Source organism: Electrona antarctica, assembly GCF_951216825.1.
Source record: "Electrona antarctica genome assembly, contig: scaffold_106, whole genome shotgun sequence".
Lineage (NCBI taxonomy): Eukaryota > Metazoa > Chordata > Actinopteri > Myctophiformes > Myctophidae > Electrona > Electrona antarctica.
The window spans coordinates 77,951-97,038 of NW_027637567.1; the positions used below are offsets into that span (position 1 = coordinate 77,951).

At 45.5% G+C, this 19,088-nt stretch overlaps 1 protein-coding gene across 1 annotated transcript in view; it reads left to right on the forward strand.

Annotated features, from left to right (window-relative positions):
- The window catches only part of LOC306918824 (uncharacterized protein), a 59,740-nt gene extending 52,548 nt beyond the window's left edge, over positions 1-7,192 (forward strand). Inside the window, exons 7-8 of the mRNA XM_079531680.1 lie at positions 6,003-6,269; positions 6,463-7,192. Of these exons, the coding sequence (XP_079387806.1) occupies positions 6,003-6,259 (257 nt within the window). The 3' untranslated portion in view covers positions 6,260-6,269; positions 6,463-7,192. The remainder of the gene's footprint in view (positions 1-6,002; positions 6,270-6,462) is intronic.
- Positions 7,193-19,088: the final 11,896 nt, after the last annotated feature.

Here is a 19,088-nt window from a genome sequence, read left to right on the forward strand (position 1 = left end):
CCAAGCAGGGACTGACGCCCCCAATCCAACCCTTGATGCTGAGTGCCAATCAAGGACTGACCCCTCCCAATCCAACCCTTGATGCTGAGTGCCAAGCAGGGACTGACGCCCCCAATCCAACCCTTGATGCTGAGTGCCAATCAAGGACTGACCCCCCCCCAATCCAACCCTTGATGCTGAGTGCCAAGCAAAGTGCCAAGCAGGGAGGCTCTGGGTCCCATTTTTACAGTCTTTGGTATGACCCGGCCGGGGATCGAACCCCAACCTCCCAGTTTCAGGGCGGACAATCTAGCCACAAGTCCACTGAGCTGGTGATTTTTTTTTTTTTTTAATTTTTAAATTAATGTCAGATGTGTTGATATTTCTTCATTTGTCTTTCTGCAGGAGTCATGGCAGGGGCCAGAGTTGACGGTAGGTGACAGTTATGGGAAAGGAGGTGTTACACACAACAAAAATACATGATTTAATTATCGCTCAGACATTTTACTTCACTCCCACAATACCTTCGACAGGCAGCCTCAGTAGACATTTATAAAGCACAGCTCAAGACCTACTTCTAAACTCTAGCTTTTAAAATCCTTGCTGTTATTCATGGCCTTATTCACTGCTATTAGTTTATTTTATTTTACCCACACACGCACCCACACACGCACACACACGCACGCGCGCACACGCACACACAAACATGCACGCGCACACGCACACGCACACGCACGCTAAATGTCTTCACCAAAAATAGCTGATCTACAAGCTCACAATGTGTAACATTGCCACCTGCCACATTTTGCATACAGAATTTTAACAGAATGACGTCTATATTATGACATCTACAATAGAGATAGTGAATGCTGCTCTATATTATGACAGGTCTACAATAGAGATAGTGAATGCTGCTCTATATTATGAAATGTCTACAATAGAGATAGTGAATGCTGCTCTATATTATGACAGGTCTACAATAGAGATAGTGAATGCTGCTCTATATTATGACAGGTCTACAATAGAGATAGTGAATGCTGCTCTATATTATGGCAGGTCTACAATAGAGATAGTGAATGCTGCTCTATATTATGACAGGTCTACAATAGAGATAGTGAATGCTGCTCTATATTATGGCAGGTCTACAATAGAGATAGTGAATGCTGCTCTATATTATGACAGGTCTACAATAGAGATAGTGAATGCTTCTCTATATTATGACATCTTCAATAGAGATAGAATAAGTGAACTATATGCACTGTTGTACCGTGAATATTGGAAATAGCCGAGCTACAAGCTTTCAATGTGGCACACACTTGTAGATCTGCTATTTTTGCTAAGTTTGGTTGTTTGTTTATTTAAATATTGGATGTATTTTATTTGTATTGTTTTAAATAATTACAATAGTGATGCCAGGGCATACTAGTTAAACTGTAACAGGATCAACACAATGAATGTACCTGTAAATTAGTTCATACAGCTGTTGTCCTGTCTGTCTGTCTGTCCTTCATCAGCTCTCATAACAAATGAGGATGAAATTCGGATTCAGATATCTGTATTTAGTAGAGCTGGAATCACTGCCACTGGAAACGCCATCCTGGGTTACGGAGCATTTAAAGCCACATCGACCAGCGGTGAGAAGATCACAGGTGTAGTTGACGGCAGAAAGGTTTCTGTTATTGACACCCCAGGATGGTTTGACGTGTGTGACGCAGTGCAGCGCGAAGATGAAACTGGTCAAAAGCTCTTCTTCAAAGAGAATGAGCGGTGTGACCGTTTAGCTGCTCCTGGTGCTCATGTGTTCCTGCATGTGATCCAAATGGGAAAATACACACCTGAGGAGGAGAGACTTGTTGAACTGATGGAGACATATGTTGGCTTGACCTTCAGTCACTATCCAAACGGCATGATTATTTTCACTCATGGTGGCGATCTTGATCTTCAAGACTGTTCAGTTGAAGACTGTTGGAAAGCTTTTCCAAAACTACAACAAGCCATCAGTAAATGTGGTGGTGATGTTTGCTGTCATGTCTTCAACACTGAGGATCCCTCTCAGGTCACTGAGCTGATGGAGAAAATCCACCAGCTGGTGATGAAGAACGGTGGAGGTTACCTCACCAAAGAGATGGGGCAAAAACAAAAAGAGATGATGAAAGAAAACAAAGCAATGCAAGAAGAGAAGGTCAGAATATGGATGAAACTGAAAACATCTGAGGATCTGAAACAAACATGTCAGACGCTGAGAAAGCGATTTGATAAAGAAGCAAGGAAACGAGGTGAGAGAAGGAAACAAGGTGAGAGGCAAGGAAACAAGGTGAGAGAAGGAAACAAGGTGAGAGAAGGAAACAAGGTGAGAGAAGGAAACAAGGTGAGAGGCAAGGAAACGAGGTGAGAGAAGGAAACTAGGTGAGGCAAGGAAACCAGGTGAGGCAAGGAAACGAGGTGAGAGAAGGAAACGAGGTGAGAGGCAAGGAAACAAGGTGAGAGAAGGAAACAAGGTGAGAGAAGGAAACAAGGTGAGAGAAGGAAACGAGGTGAGAGAAGGAACTCATCCCTCATTAACCCTTTATATACTTTGTTGTACAACTATAGCAGACACTGTGATTAACTAAGTAATTCAACTGTTGTTATTGTGCATGTAACAGTCAGTTAGTTTTAACATACTTCCCAACTATTATATGCTCTATTGATGTGTGTGTGTGTGTGTGTGTGTGTGTGTGTGTGTGTGTGTGTGTGTGTGTGTGTGTGTGTGTGTGTGTGTGTGTGTGTGTGTGTGTGTGTGTGTGTGTGTGTGTGTGCTGATGGAGAAAATCAACCAGCTGGTGATGAAGAACGGTGGAGGTCACCTCACCAAAGAGATGTTCCAAAAACACCTAGAGATGATGAAAGAAAACGAAGCAATGCAAGAAGAGAAGGTCAGAATATGGATGAAACTGAAAACATCTGAGGATCTGAAACAAACATGTCAGACGCTGAGAAAGCGATTTGATGAAGAAGCAAGGAAACGAGGTGAGAGGCAAGGAAACGAGGTGAGAGGCAAGGAAACAAGGTGAGGCAAGGAAACAAGGTGAGAACACCATCTACACACTGCAAGGTAGACACTAGAACACCATCCACACTACAAGGTAGACACTAGAACACCATCTAAACTACAAGGTAGACACTAGATTAGAACACCATCTACCCACTACAAGGTAGACACTAGAACACCATCTAAACTACAAGGTAGACACTAGATTAGAACACCATCTACCCACTACAAGGTAGACACTAGAACACCATCTACACACTACAAGGTAGACACTAGAACACCATCTACACTACAAGGTAGACACTACAACACCATCCACACTACAAGGTAGACACTAGAACACCATCCACACTACAAGGTAGACACTAGAACACCAGCTACACACTGCAAGGTAGACACTAGAACACCATCTATACACACTACAAGGTAGACACTAGAACACCATCCCCACTACAAGGTAGACACTAGCACACCATCCCCACTACAAGGTAGACACTAGAACACCATCCACACTACAAGGTAGACACTAGAACACCATCCACACTACAAGGTAGACAGTAGAACACCATCTACACACTACAAGGTAGACACTAGAACACCATCTACACACTGCAAGGTAGACACTAGAACACCATCTACACACTGCAAGGTAGACACTAGAACACCATCCACACTACAAGGTAGACACTAGAACACCATCTACACTACAAGGTAGACACTAGAACACCATCCACACTACAAGGTAGACACTAGAACACCATCCACACTACAAGGTAGACACTAGAACACCATCCACACTACAAGGTAGACACTAGAACACCATCTACACTACAAGGTAGACACTAGAACACCATCTACACTACAAGGTAGACACTAGAACACCATCTACACTACAAGGTAGACACTAGAACACCATCCACACTACAATGTAGACACTAGAACACCATCTACACTACAAGGTAGACACTAGAACACCATCCACACTACAAGGTAGACACTAGAACACCATCCACACTACAAGGTAGACACTAGAACACCATCCACACTACAAGGTAGACACTAGAACACCATCTACACACTACGAGGTAGACACTAGAACACCATCTATACACACTACAAGGTAGACACTAGAACACCATCTATACACACTACAAGGTAGACACTAGAACACCATCTATACACACTACAAGGTAGACACTAGAACACCATCCACACTACAAGGTAGACACTAGAACACCATCCACACTACAATGTAGACACTAGAACACCATCTATACACACTACAAGGTAGACACTAGAACACCATCTACACTACAAGGTAGACACTAGCACACCATCTACACTACAAGGTAGACACTAGAACACCATCCACACTACAAGGTAGACACTAGAACACCATCCACACTACAAGGTAGACACTAGAACACCATCCACACTGCAAGGTAGACACTAGAACACCATCCACACTACAAGGTAGACACTAGAACACCATCCACACTACAAGGTAGACACTAGAACACCATCTATACACACTACAAGGTAGACACTAGAACACCATCCACACTACAAGGTAGACACTAGAACACCATCCACACTACAAGGTAGACACTACAACACCATCTACACACTACAAGGTAGACACTAGAACACCATATACACACTGCAAGGTAGACACTAGAACACCATACACACTACAAGGTAGACACTAGAACACCATCCACACTACAAGGTAGACACTAGAACACCATCCACACTACAATGTAGACACTAGAACACCATCTACACACTACAAGGTAGACACTAGAACACCATCTACACACTGCAAGGTAGACACTAGAACACCATCCACACTACAAGGTAGACACTAGAACACCATCTACACACTGCAAGGTAGACACTAGAACACCATCCTCACACTACAAGGTAGACACTAGTGATGTGCAGGTCAGGTGTTTTTCTTAACCCGCCACAGAGCCCAACCCGTCCCACGAAACATGTGAATCAACAATCCTTCCCTCCACAAAAACAAAAAGTAGCCTACTGATCGTCGTTTCAACATTCATTAGCCCTTCGCTAAGTCCCTCCCCAACTCGTCCTTGTCCAATAGGCATGCAAGGTTTCCACCCGACAGAGACTAAACTGTATGTTTCATCTACTGTATGTGTTCTGTAAAAGAGTCACAACAGGTTGTTCTCCAAGATGTTTCATCTACTGTATGTGTTCTGTAAAAGAGTCACAACAGGTTGTTCTCCAAGATGTTTCATCTACTGTATGTGTTCTGTAAAAGAGTCACAACAGGTTGTTCACCAAGATGTTTCATCTACTGTATGTGTTCTGTAAAAGAGTCACAACAGGTTGTTCACCAAGAGATTAAACGGCTAAAGGGAGAACTGGAGAAGAGCAACTTGCAGATCCCGAGCAACAAAGTGAAGAAGATCACAGATCAGCTGAAGGACAAGGAGAGTCAACTGGAGAAGATCAACCGGCAAATAGAAGGTAGCACGCACGCAGCACGCAGCACACACACACACACACACACACACACGCATGCACGGTTCACCAATTTATGTATTCTGGCCTTGTCAACAAACGTGATATCGTGATATCTTCTATCCACAAGCTCCATGAGCTTGTAGAGCTGCTATTTTTCAATAGCTGAAGTTTAACATAATGCTTAAAACACCAAAAGGGGTTCCCGTCCTGAATGGGTTAAATTTTAACCCATTCAGGACGGGAACCCCTTTAGTAGGGGGTGGCTAAAGCTAATGTCATGATCATCTATCTATTTAACCGTTAAATAGATCGATGATCATGACATTAGCTTTAGCTGATTGTCGCTATAGCTGTTTTTTGGCGTCCGGTCACGGTCTTGTTTACAAAGTGAAATGGAGCGAGAGTTTATTGTGGCTGTAGTGACAGCGCCCGGAGGTTTTAGTGGCCGGGGAGAGTTATTATATAATTGTACGACTAATAGTGAAATATACCCTTCAAGGTGCAGAGGACAAGCTGACGTCTGTGAGGGTGGAGTTCATCAAAAGACTGCCAGCGGCCAACCTGGATTCTCTGCTGGACCAACTTCTGCATGAGGGTGTCATCAACGACGACGAAATGGAGTACATCAAAGACGTGAAGCCCAGGGCAACAAAAGCACGGGCGATTATTGACATGGTGCGGAAGAAGGGAGACGAAGCCAGCTCAAAAATGATCGAGATCCTTAAGAAGGACCAAAACTTTCGTGAACTGCTGTAGCAGCACTATAGTCCTCCCACGGATCAGACTGACATGTCAACGCGCCATGTCAGAACGTCTGATCTGGGACCAGATCATCACCTACGGATCGGACTGACATGTCAACACGCCATGTCAGAATGTCTGATCTGGGACCAGATCATCACCTACGGATCAGACTGACATGTCAACACGCCATGTCAGAACGTCTGATCTGGGACCAGATCATCACCTACGGATCAGACTGACATGTCAACATGCCATGACAGAACGTCTGATCTGGGACCAGGGAAAGAAAGTAGGGGGTGGCCAAAAGGTTACCCTTCAAGCCCTTCGAAAAGGGCAAAAAAAAGAAAAGAAAATCTTCATAATCAATGTAAAAATGTCCATTATTTTTGGCTACAGATACTTGTAACATGTACATAATTATGTCCAAATAAGGACACGAGGTTGAACATTTGTTTTAACCAATGCAATTCAAATGAGCTTTATTGATGATGATAACAAACATCTACATTGCCAAAGCAAGTGTCAAAATATAATAAAAACAATGTATGCTAATCAATGCATATGATTGCAAACTATAACACATGGATATGTATCAATTGTCACATGTAGATTGAGTTTTGTATTTACTAATTTAAAGATGAAAAAAGAGAGGTTTAAATACTTTTCTATTCAATATCTCTACAAATTGGTCTATCAATAAATGTGTGTATTCTCTGTGTTCATGTCACGGTTGGGGTTTGTCCACATTGTGTTCAAACTTCAGATACAATGTCGCTTCTTTTCACCTCTAATGGGGGGCGTTTCCCCGGTTGAACAAATATCGCGTGGAAGGAACACGTTTTTCCAACCCGTTCCTTTCCCCTCCATCAGGCGCCCCGGCTGACCAGGGGGAGGCAGTATAGAGACCAGGATTACAGCATTTTTCTTTGTGAGGGTACTTAGTGGTAAATGTCTGGCTTTCTTTCGGACAGGCCATCCGAAACGTTCGCACGTTGGATGGAGCTCGTATTGATCACATTCCATTTGTACTTTAATTAATCTCAAATTAATGAATGATGTACATTATAATAATTCATATGATGATCATGATGATGATGATTATTCTCTGTCAAATCAAGTCTTATAGTGCATTGTGGGTTAAATATGGATTTTGTTTTTAATTATTTCTGAAATCAATTTGAAAAATGTTTGACTTTTGTTTTACTTCTGATTATTATTATTAGACTATTAAAATTGTATTTTGTATCTTAAAAAAGGGAATAAAAGTCCACGACCCAAAAAAGGGTCATTGTTTGGGAACCCATATGAGGAGAAAATGCTAATTGGTGAATATAAATAAAAAGTTAAATATCCTACTGTATCATTCTGTGTTGTATAAAACAATAAACACCAGGCCTATCCTAACACATGAGTATTCATTGTTTTATGACATTAAATTATGGTTTATTATGATGTATTTATATTGTTTTATTATTTACAAAGCTCACATTGTGCAGCTGAACCGTGTAACGGCCGGGCTCCACCGGGCGCGTCAGCGTCACCGTCAGGGAATGTTCCCTTTTTAATCAATGAAGGGTGGCTCCACTGCCCGCGTTGACGGAGACGCGACGCGTGCATTAAAATTGAACCGGTGCGTTTTTTGACGCGACGCGACGGAGACGCAACGCGTCCGGTGGAGCCCTGGCGTAAGTGTACATATGGTCTAAGTGTACATATGGTGTAAGTGTACATATGGTGTTTTTGATTGATTGATTGAAATATGTATTAACAGTTTGCAGAATTACAGTACATTTCAAGCACAAACTCAATACAAAGACTGTTAACTGTGAGTGGACGACCCAATTAAGCATTAGGCTACACTTGTTTACAAGAGGGTCCACCATGTTCAATTCATCAAAACATTTAGAGACGTACAAATAGACACTTCTATATAGTCGAACAGAAAAGGAATTCATCATAGAGGTAAAAAGGGAAAAGAAACATAAGTGTGTGTAAGTGTACATATGGTGTAAGTGTACATATGGTGTAAGGGTACATGTGGTGTAAGTGTACCATACATATGGTGTAAGTGTACATATGGTGTAAGGGTACATGTGGTGTAAGTGTACCATACATATGGTGTAAGTATGCTGTTAATGTAACCAATACTGTCTACAGCTCGTGACAGAATAATTATAGAAACCATGTAGCTGTACCAACTTAGTAGAATTTATTTTATCCAGGTTCCAGTAGCAGTTTACTACTGTATCCAGCTTAGTTTATATGTTTCTTTTATATAATGTACTGGACATGAACACAACTGTTCCCATGAGCAATAACAGAGTAGATACTGTATCTTCTTATTTTCTAAACATAGAGCAACAGGACACTTAGTGTCCTGTTCAATATTTTAAATTCACCTTTGAACATTCAGATTGATAACAAAAAAAAACAAGTATATATAGTCCAACTCCAATCTCCTGATATTTGAATCAACAGTCTCAAATGAAACAAAACAATTGTCTCTGATTGAAAACCAAAGGGGTTCCTTTGTAATTCTCCTCAGTCCATAGAGTCTGGGTGAGAATAGAGATACCAGACTTTGCAGGTATTAGACCAAACCAGCGAGTTCTCCAATGGTCACAGACGTGACAGTTCTCCACAGTCAGACACAGGTGATGAGCAGCATGCAGTCTCTTTTCTTCTTGGGTCCACTAATATTGAAGAGTGTAACAACAAACAAAAGTATTGTTTGAGACGAGTCTGTAAGACGTGCTGTCTCTCTCAAGGCAGGCAAATACCATCTCTCAATATACAAATAAAACAATGTCTTATATTATGTCTTATATTATTAAAACATTCACCATAAAACAAACAGCATTACCATATGACAGATTTTACCCTCTTACATATATGTTCAGTGCTCACCTAATATTGAAGAGTGTAACAACAAACAAAAGTATTGTTTGAGACGAGTCTGTAAGACGTGATGTCTCTCTCAAGGCAGGCAAATACCATCTGACCCGCGTAAGTGAGAACCAACGTAAGTGAGAACGTTGTCGTAAAAACAGCCATAAATCATCAGTACTGTCGTAACTCTTAAAGGGCACTACACATTGAATTAGAGTGAAGCTGCATTAACACAACTGACAGCTGGGTTACATCCTCCCCCACTTAGAATGTGACGTCCCCGTCACTGCCGCTGTCTAAGGGCTGCACTAGTCTATCAGTTTGCTGCTGCATGGGCGGGCATAAACAGTGCTGTCTGCAATTTAATTTGTGGCCAACTTGGTAATCACTAAGGTAAGCTGGTGGTACTCTCCTCCGCTGTTTGATTGATTGATTGAAGAATTTATTAACAGTTTGCAGAATTACAGTACATTTCAAGCACAAACTCAATACAAAGGCTGTTAACTGTGAGTGGACGACCCAATTAAGCATTACACTTGTTTCCAATAGGGTCCACCATGTTCAAATCATCAAAACATTTAGAGACGTACAAATAGACACTTCTATAGACAGAACAGGAATTCATCATAAAGGAGGTAAAAAGGGAAAAGAGATATATACAGTGAGGGGAAAAAAGGGGGGGGCGGGGGGGGGGGATTCAGATTTTACGGGGGCCAGTTTCGAATTGCAGCCATCCGTAGGTGCCCTTTGAGAGCGGTTTTGAAGGAGTCAAGGGATTCGCATGTCTTAATGACAGTTGGTAGGGCGTTCCACATTTTGGTGGCCTACCCTGTGGTGGGGCAGGACTAATTACAACTTCAGTATCTGACATATGTGGCTCATCTGAGACAACTTCAGAATTAAAACTGACTTGCAATTCCGATACATCCTGGTTAATGAACACATCCCTATCTAAGGACTGGGGGTTTGCACACTGAGCTTCCCTATTCTCTACGATACCATCATTAACCTGGTAATCCCTAAGATAGGCTGGTGATACCCTCTTCCTCTGTGGCCTTCCCTGTGTTGGGGATGGGCTAACTGTCTCAGTGTATGACATCTCTGACTGATCCAAGACAAATTCAGAGGCTTCAGGATTCAAGGGGCTGTGCATCTGAGACACACCCTGTTCCGCATCACTGCCAAGGGACTGAGAGAATGTGCACGGTGTTTCCTGATCCTCTTCCATGTCCTCCATAATGAGAGATTCCTCCACAACTTGCCTTCCATCTGTTGCACTGGGAGTTTGGGTAGGGGTGACCTGCACACTATTATTCCCTGTATCTGCTTCCAAATTAGCTGGTAAGAACCCACAGGGAAGTAGCATATCCCGATGCAGGACTCTCTCTCTGCCCTCTCTATCATCAGGTCTGACCACATAGACTGGGATACTTTCATCTGGTTGCTTGACAACAACATGAACAATGGGTTCCCATTTGTCTGAGATTTTGTGTTTCTTTCGGAGACTCAGATTTCTCACAAGAACCCTGTCGCCTATTTCCAACGGCATGGCGGTCACTTTAGCATCCCAGCGTCTTTTATTCAACAGGTGCCTCTTTTCAGCATTTACTGAGGCTAGGTTGTATGCATATCTGAGTCTGCTCTTTAACTCTCTCACATACTGCGAGTGTGTTTTGGAGTTGTGGCCTTGTGGGCTAATGCCAAAACTGAGGTCAATGGGAAGGCGGGGCTCTCTACCAAACATCAAAAGGAAAGGAGCCTCCCCCGTTGCATCGTTCTTGGTACAATTGTAAGCATGTACAAGGGGTCTGACATATAGGGGTCTGACATATAGGGGTCTGACATGTACAAGGGGTCTGACATATTGTACAAGGGGTCTGACATATTGTACAAGGGGTCTGACATATTGTAAGCATGTACAAGGGGTCTGACATATTGTACAAGGGGTCTGACATATTGTAAGCATGTACAAGGGGTCTGACATATTGTAAGCATGTACAAGGGGTCTGACATATTGTAAGCATGTACAAGGGGTCTGACATATTGTAAGCATGTACAAGGGGTCTGACATATTGTAAGCATGTACAAGGGGTCTGACATATTTTCTCCATTCCTCTTTCTTTTTCTCCTCCAGTGTTCCTAATAGATCCAGCAGAGTCCTATTGAACCTTTCCACCGGATTTCCCCTTGGGTGATAAGGCGCTGTGCGGGACTTAGAAATGCCTGCATGCTTACAAAGCTCTGCCACCAGTTCGGACTGAAAACAGGCTCCTTGGTCGCTGTGCAATCTGCGGGGAAACCCATAATGGCTGATAAAGTTTTCCCACAACACTGTACCAACAGTCTTGGCTGTCTGGTCTCTGGTGGGATACGCTTGTGCATATTTAGTAAAGTGATCTGTTATTACTAGTATGTTTCTAGTGTCTTTTGAGTCAGGTTCCAGTGATAGAAAATCTATACAAACAAGCTCAAGGGGACCACTGACTTTGATGTTGACCAATTTGGATGCCTTTTGCACTCTGGCTTTACGTCTGACACATCTTTCACAGTTTTTGCATTTGGCTTCAATGTATTTAGCCATCTTTGGCCAATAAAACCTGGCTCTAGCTAATTCCAAAGTTCTTTCAATGCCCATGTGGCCTGTGTCATCATGAACACCTTGGAAAGCTCTTTCCCTGTGACTACTAGGCATGACTAGTTGATGAAAGACTTCCCCTCTTTGATTTAGAACTTTACGGTACAATACCCCATCCACTAAGAGTAGTTTGGCCTTCTCTCTTAAAAGTAGAGCCACTTCAGGCTCAGCAAGCACTTTATCTAATGTCTCACTGTTGGACTCCGTTTCCATAATATCAATGACATGTGCTAGGGCAGTATCTGCCCTCTGCAAATGATGCCAGTCCTCCATGGACATTTCAGGTAAGGCAGACTGTCCTGGCATTGGAACAGGATCCTCCAAGTCTTCCGGAACAGCACTTTCATCACACAAGAGTGTTTCAACTGCAGGTATCATGCCATTAGCCTCCTCTGCACTTCCTTGTGCGACTGCATGTATGTTGACGCCATGACGCATGCTCAAAGTGTTCACCGTCTCTTCATTCAGAACTTTGAATTCCTCAGACAGGCTAATACGATCCAACATCTTCGAGACCTTCCTGTCTATTTCTTGCGACTCCTCATCCTCCAAAATGGGTTCATGGGGCCTCCGTGAGAGCCCATCCGCATCAATATTAGTCAGCCCAGACTTGTAATTGACGTCAAAGTTGTAGAGAGACAAGGCTGCGAGCCACCTGTGACTTGCAGCATCCAACTTTGCACTGGTCAAAACGTATGTTAAAGGGTTGTTATCTGTCATCACCTTAAAGCTAGCCCCGTATAAGTAATCATGGAACTTCTCACTAACCGCCCATTTTAGAGCGAGAAATTCTAGCTTATGCACAGGGTAATTCTTCTCGCTCTTAGAGAGGCCACGACTGGCATAGGCTACAACTCGAGTTTCACCATCTTGAACCTGATACAGAGCTGCACCTAAACCTATCAAGCTGGCATCGGTGTGGAGCAAATACGGAAGCTCCCAGTTAGCAAAAGCAAGAACAGGTGCTGAAGTCAATTTTTCAATAATGAGCTCAAAGGCTGCTTGACAGGCAGAAGTCCATCTTTCCCCAAGGGGAAGTGATTTGGTTCGTAACCATGAGTTTGGGCCTTTGTGCCTGGGGGCTAAATCTCCCTTTAACAAGTCATTTAGAGGCCTGACAATCCTGGCGTACTCTCTTACAAATCTCCTGTAATAACCAGTGAAGCCTAGGAATGATCTGAGATCCTTGGCTGTCTGAGGCTGTGGCCATTCTTTGACAGCAGCAACCTTGTCGGGGTCAGGCTGGATTCCTTGGGCAGATATCACATGTCCGAGGTACTTTACGGAGGTCTGAAATAACTTGCACTTGGAAGGTGACAGTTTGAGCCCAAAATCAGCAATGCGCTTGAGGACTCGTTCCTCATGCTCCTCCAGTGAGCTGGAAAATATTATGAGGTCATCAAGAAACGCAACAACCTCCTGGAGGTTAATACCCCCCATTACTTTCTCCATGGTCCGCTGAAATGTTGCTGGAGCGTTGGTCAGGCCTTGAGGCATTCTCCGAAATTGCCATGTCCCAAACGGCGTTGTAAACGCTGTCTTTGGCCGATCTGAGGGTTCAACCTCCAACTGATAATATCCGCTCTTAAGATCAAGTACAGTGAACCATTTTTAACCTGACAGCAGGGCAAATGTCTCCTCTATACGAGGTAATGGGTAGGCATCTTTTCTAGTGAGGTTGTTCAATCTCCGGTAGTCTATTACCATTCGCAAATCCCCATTTTTCTTTCTGACAAGTACAATTGGGGAGGCATAAGGACTATGTGACTCCTCTATAATGCCGGAAACCAAGAGATCTTGGAGGTGCCTTTTCAAGTCATTAAAGTCTGCTGGAGAGACACGCCTTGTTCGCTCTTTGAATGGAACATGGGGCTCCAATTCAATATTATGAGTAACCCCTGTAAGGTGGCCAATGTCTAGGTCATGTCTGGCAAAAGCATGGGGCACTTCTTTAGTGATTCGAGCCTGCAGGTGCTCTTTTAGCTGCAGAGATATGGGACTGTCACCAAAATTGAGATCAAGGGTCTCAGTTGTAGAATTGGTGTTGTTAGTGTGGGAGACCAACAGAGAATGTGCTTGTAGCAGATTATCATTGGACACGGTGTTCAGATCAGGGGGTGTAATAGGCACAGCCCAATCAATTGGGGAGCACTCAGCAATGACTCTTTTTGGATACAGGATGATGTCATGCTGCGACACGTTTTTGACAGCAAGTTTTATCTTGTTGTGGGATTTAGGCTTGACATCCACTATCTGGTCATACACAATGAGACCTCCTGGGGTAGGAATGACGTCTGACCCACCCACGACAGCTTGGTACTCCTTCCGTCTGGGCTTAGTGTGGCAGATACCTTTTAAAGTACAAATTTCTCCTTGCTTTAAACGTATAGGCGTTTTGCTGCTGAGCGTCACACGCAAAACTTTTGCATCTTTTGCGTGGAGGTCATTCTGTTTGCGACACTCTGTATATGCCATTGCCCAGTTGGTCTGAATAGTCAATGTCTCCAAAAACTTTGCTCCGCCCCTTTTTCTACACTCCTGTATCATTGGACACAGGACATTTGTGCCAACAAGGAGAGAAAACTGCTCATTGTACGACTGGTCAGGACTTACTAATGCTAGGATGGGAAAGCATTGATCTGTTCCACAAGCATATTTCGGGAACTGAATCTCAACTTCTACATATCCTATATATGGGACCTTTTGTCCAGCTGCACCCTCAATGTTAAGTGGCTTGTTAATAGGGAGCAGTTCTCGGTGAGGAAGAAATTCAGTATAGAATGACTCAGATATGATTGTCACCTGCGACCCTGTGTCTATCAAACACTGGCACGGAACTTTATCCAACCATGCAACACTGTCACATGGGTCTCCGACAAGACCAGCTGGAAACTGCGTCTCAGGGGCATCTGAAGGTTCATACATGCACTGACTAAGAAAAGAAGTGGAACTATTTTTACCACAAGCTCCTGTTTGTTCCACAGCAGGAGCTTCTAATAGTTTAAAGACAGGTTTGACTCTGGGCCTGGTTGTTGTCGGCCAAGTGACCGTTGGCTTTGCCTAGCATGGTGCCTCTCACAGAGTTTCTTTTGCACTAGGACAGCATTAGTCGGGTTATTGCATTGTGTCATCATGTGAGAGTCTTCTCCACAATTATAGCAAAATGTCCCAACTTTTATCTGGTCATCGGTAGGAATGGCAGAAATAGGTTGATCCGGGAAACTGCTTTTAGTTCTCTGTGGAGGCCTCCGCCCTCCTTTATCATTTCTGAGGGTCTTTTGAGCAGGTGCAGTTTTCCACAGTTCGGCCTCTAGCTGTCGAATTCTCTCCTCTAATTGCTCTCTAGCATGAGCATCCAAATGACTGGGGGCATCGTTGCTAGAGGACTCCCGCTCGTCAATGGTTAAGAGAGTCTTAGTATGAACTCTGGTTGAATTTCCCCCCATGTGTCGCTTCCTCCGATTTTCTTTTAGCTGACTTTCTTTCTCATAGGTTCTGATATTGAACAACAACTCTGAGAAACTGAGAGTGCTTTTCCTGGGATCCTTAATTTGCTCTTTTAGGTGCAATGTGGAGATTAAACAATCATCCCAACACCCTCTGAGGAACTGCTTTAACAACTGTGAGTCCTCATCTTGTTTAGCCACTCCATTGCTTTCAACAACTTCCTGTAACAGAGTTTGGAGTCGACGAAGATAATCAGATGCTCTCTCTCCGCCTAACTGGTCTTGATGAGTCTCAAGGAACTGAATATACAGTTCCTCACCTCCCGTGACATTGCCATAAACCTTATCCAATTCCTGGAGGTAGGCTTTTGGTGGGGCTTGAGGTCCAATAGAGAGAGCAACATTCAAAGCAGGGGACATTAAGCTATCAAGCAGCATGCAGCGCTGCTGTCCCTCTGAGGGAGTGGAGTCATTTAGCAATTGTTTAACTCGGAGCCGCCATACGCTGTAGTCCACCTCAGCAGGTGGTTTTGGAGAGTTTCCTGAGAAGGGGCGTAGCTCACGGGTAGGGGGAGTGTAGCCCGATGACTCATGCTTTACAATGTGCTCCACAATGACTCTCTGAACATCTGCTGTCGTAGCGTTAACAAGGAAGGTGCCATCATTAGCTGTCTGTGTATGACTGGATGGATAATTAACTTCACGGGTGACAGGGGAGCTTGGATTAGACGGGGGCGGTAACTTAACTTTAGTGGCAGGAGTAGAAGTCATTGGGCCCTGTTCAGTACCACACTTTCCACTAATCTGATTCCCTGCTATTTTATTCAGAGTTGTGGGGTCAATCTTATAAGCTTGTGCCAACGCGTATACCTGTTCCTTAAAGTTGAGTGTCAAATCATCAAGTATACGAGCAAGGGGCACTACTTCATCACTGGCTGCCAAGTCAGGCTTTTGTGGGCTTGTGTGGGCTTGTGTGTACTCATCTATCTGAATGACCTCACAACATATTTCGCCAATGGAATGCTCACTGTCTAAAAACATGGGAGTTATGGACTCACGGAACGTATGGTTACACGGTAACCTTTGTTCTCTGAGTGAAGAGACCATCTCTCCACCCAACATATTTCATATGTAAGGGGAATGTCCCCACTTCACTTGTGACGTGGATATCTCTTTAAGACACACCAGTTGTACTGGCACGCACGGGTATATAAGGCCCAGGTGTGCGTGATTACACTGGTTTATTTGATCGACACCGCTTCTGAGCGACATCTTGGTGGAGAGATGGTCTCTTCACTCAGAGAACAAAGGTTACCGTGTAACCATACGTTCTCTATCGTATCAGAGACCATCTCTCCACCCAACATATTTCATATGTAAGGGGAACTCTGTAAGACACCTCGCGAGGAAGCGAGACAGTACCAGAACCCCAGTGCCAACACCAGTGGCTCCGACCCGGCACATACTGAATTTAAAATATTTACAAGTATGTTCAATTTTAAAATATTTACAGTTATGTTCAATTTAAAATATTTACAGTTATGTTTAATTTAAAATATTTACAATTATGTTCAATTTAAAATATTTACAATATTTACAACCCCTGGAGCAGCCGGACGGCCAGACGCCATCCGCTGCTGAATGCTCGGGCACCAGACGCTACCCAGAGCCTGGCCCCGCAAGACGCTAAGGCCATGAAACACAGGGGTGAAGGGCCGCTCAAGCCAACCCGCCAGGCGCAAGGTTGATTTGACTGGTGAAGGTGACACCTACCGCCGAGCCGTGTGCAGGACCGACTCCCCAAAGGGAGCGAGTGCCGCTACGTTCAGCCGGTAGAACCGGGTAAATGTTGACGGATTTGACCATGTGGCCGCTGTGCAGATGTCTGATAGAGACGCACCATTCCACAGCGCCCAAGAGGTCGCCATCCCACGGGTGGAGTGTGCCCGCACTCCAGGCGGCACCGGCACTCCTGCCTGCTCGTGTGCTCGCTGGATCACTTCTGTGATCCAATGGGACAGCCTAGCCTTGGATAGTGGTCTTCCCAAGCACTCTTGTTTGAAACACACAAAGAGCTGGTCCGTTTCTCTAAGGGCATGTGTGGCCCTGATGTATGTTTCTAACGCCCTAACTGGGCAGAGTGGGGACCGACTCTGTACTCCGTCCGTCCGTGACTCAAAGAGGGGACAGAGCTCAATCCTTTGATTGAGCTGCGCCTCTGAAAGTATTTTGGGGAGAAAGGCCGGGTTGGGGCGTAGCACTACTCCCCCCTCGTCCGGCCTGAACCGGCAGAGCTCTGCATGGACCGATAGGGCTTGCAGCTCCCCAATTCTTCTTGCCGAAGTGACTGCCAGCAGGAATGCTGTCTTGAGTGACAGCCATTTCAAGTCTGTTGACTCCAGGGGCTCGAAGGGGGCTCGTTTCAGGGCCTCCAGAACCAAGCCCAGGTCCCAGGGTGGAACAGTTGGGGTCCTAACTCGAGCTCTGAGCCTCCTAGCGCCCTTTAGGAAGAGAGAGATAAGGCTGCAGCATTCTGCCGAAAGCCTGCACTCCCCAACGCGGGCGGCCTTGATGGCAGCCACCATACCCCTAAGGGTCGAGAAAGCCTTCCCCTCGTCCAGTCGGTCCTGCAGAAAAGGCAGGATCGTCTGATGCCCACAGTGTAGTGGGTCTGCCTCGTTCTTCTCACACCACAACTCGAACATCCTCCACCTGTACGAGTATGCAGCCCTGGTTGATGGTGCCCTTGCTCCCTGCAGAGTCCGCACCACTGTGTGCGGCAAGCCCATTGCTAGGAAGCCGGCCCTCTCAGGGGCCAGGCCCAAAGCCGAAGTCCTTGGGGGAAGGGGTGGAACAGAGTCCCCTGAGCTTGTGAGAGCAGATCCCTCCGGGTTGGGAGCTCCCACGGTTTCCCGCAGACCAGTGACGGGATGTCTGAGAACCAGACCATGTGAGGCCAGTGTGGGGCTATCAGGACCATCTGAACTTCCTCCTCCCGCACTCTCTGTAGGAGGGGAGGGAGGAGGCCGAAGGGGGGAAAAGCATATAGTAGGCCTTGGGGCCATCTCTGGGCCAAGGCGTCCGTGCCGAGGGGAGGGCTGTCCCTTCCTATGGAGGAGAACAGGGTGCAGTGAGTCGATTTTCTGGATGCGAACAGGTCTGCTACTGGTGCCCCAAAGCGGCACCCGATCTCTGCCACCACCTCTGGGTGGAGTCTCCACTCCCCCAGGCTCGGGCCGTCTCTGGACAGGCAATCCGCTGCCTGATTGTCCAGTCCCGGCACCTGTATTGCTCTGAGGGACAGCAGGCGAGGGAATGCCCACTCCCACAGGTTGTGTGCAAGTCTGCAGAGACGAGGGGAGCCGAGGCCTCCCTGCCTGTTGATATAAGCTGCTGCTACCACGCTGTCTGTCCTCAGCAGCACGTGGTGGCCTTGTAGGTGATGCAGGAACCCCTGTAGAGCGAGTTGGGCTGCTTTCAGCTCCAGGACGTTGATGTGCTGGGAAGTCCACTGACCGCTCCAGCGGCCCCCGATTCCTGCGCCCTGGTGCACCGCCCCCCAGCCGCCCAGGGACGCGTCTGCTGACACTAGCAGGCGCCGCGTCGCTGGGCCCAGCCTGCTCCCTCTGGCCAGATTGCCTGGGCATTTCCACCAGCGAAGTGCTGACTGCAGCCTGCGGGTGACTTGCACCTTGGCCTGCAGCTGTCGCTGTGGATGCAGCCCCAGGCCGAGGAGGTACCTCTGTGCCGGGCGCATATAGAGGAGGGCCAAAGGAACTATTTGGACTGCCGCTGCCATCAGTCCCAAGAGTCGCAGGCACATTCTCCAGGTGACTCTGGCTCCTGGGGAGAAGAGGGAGAGACAGGCCAT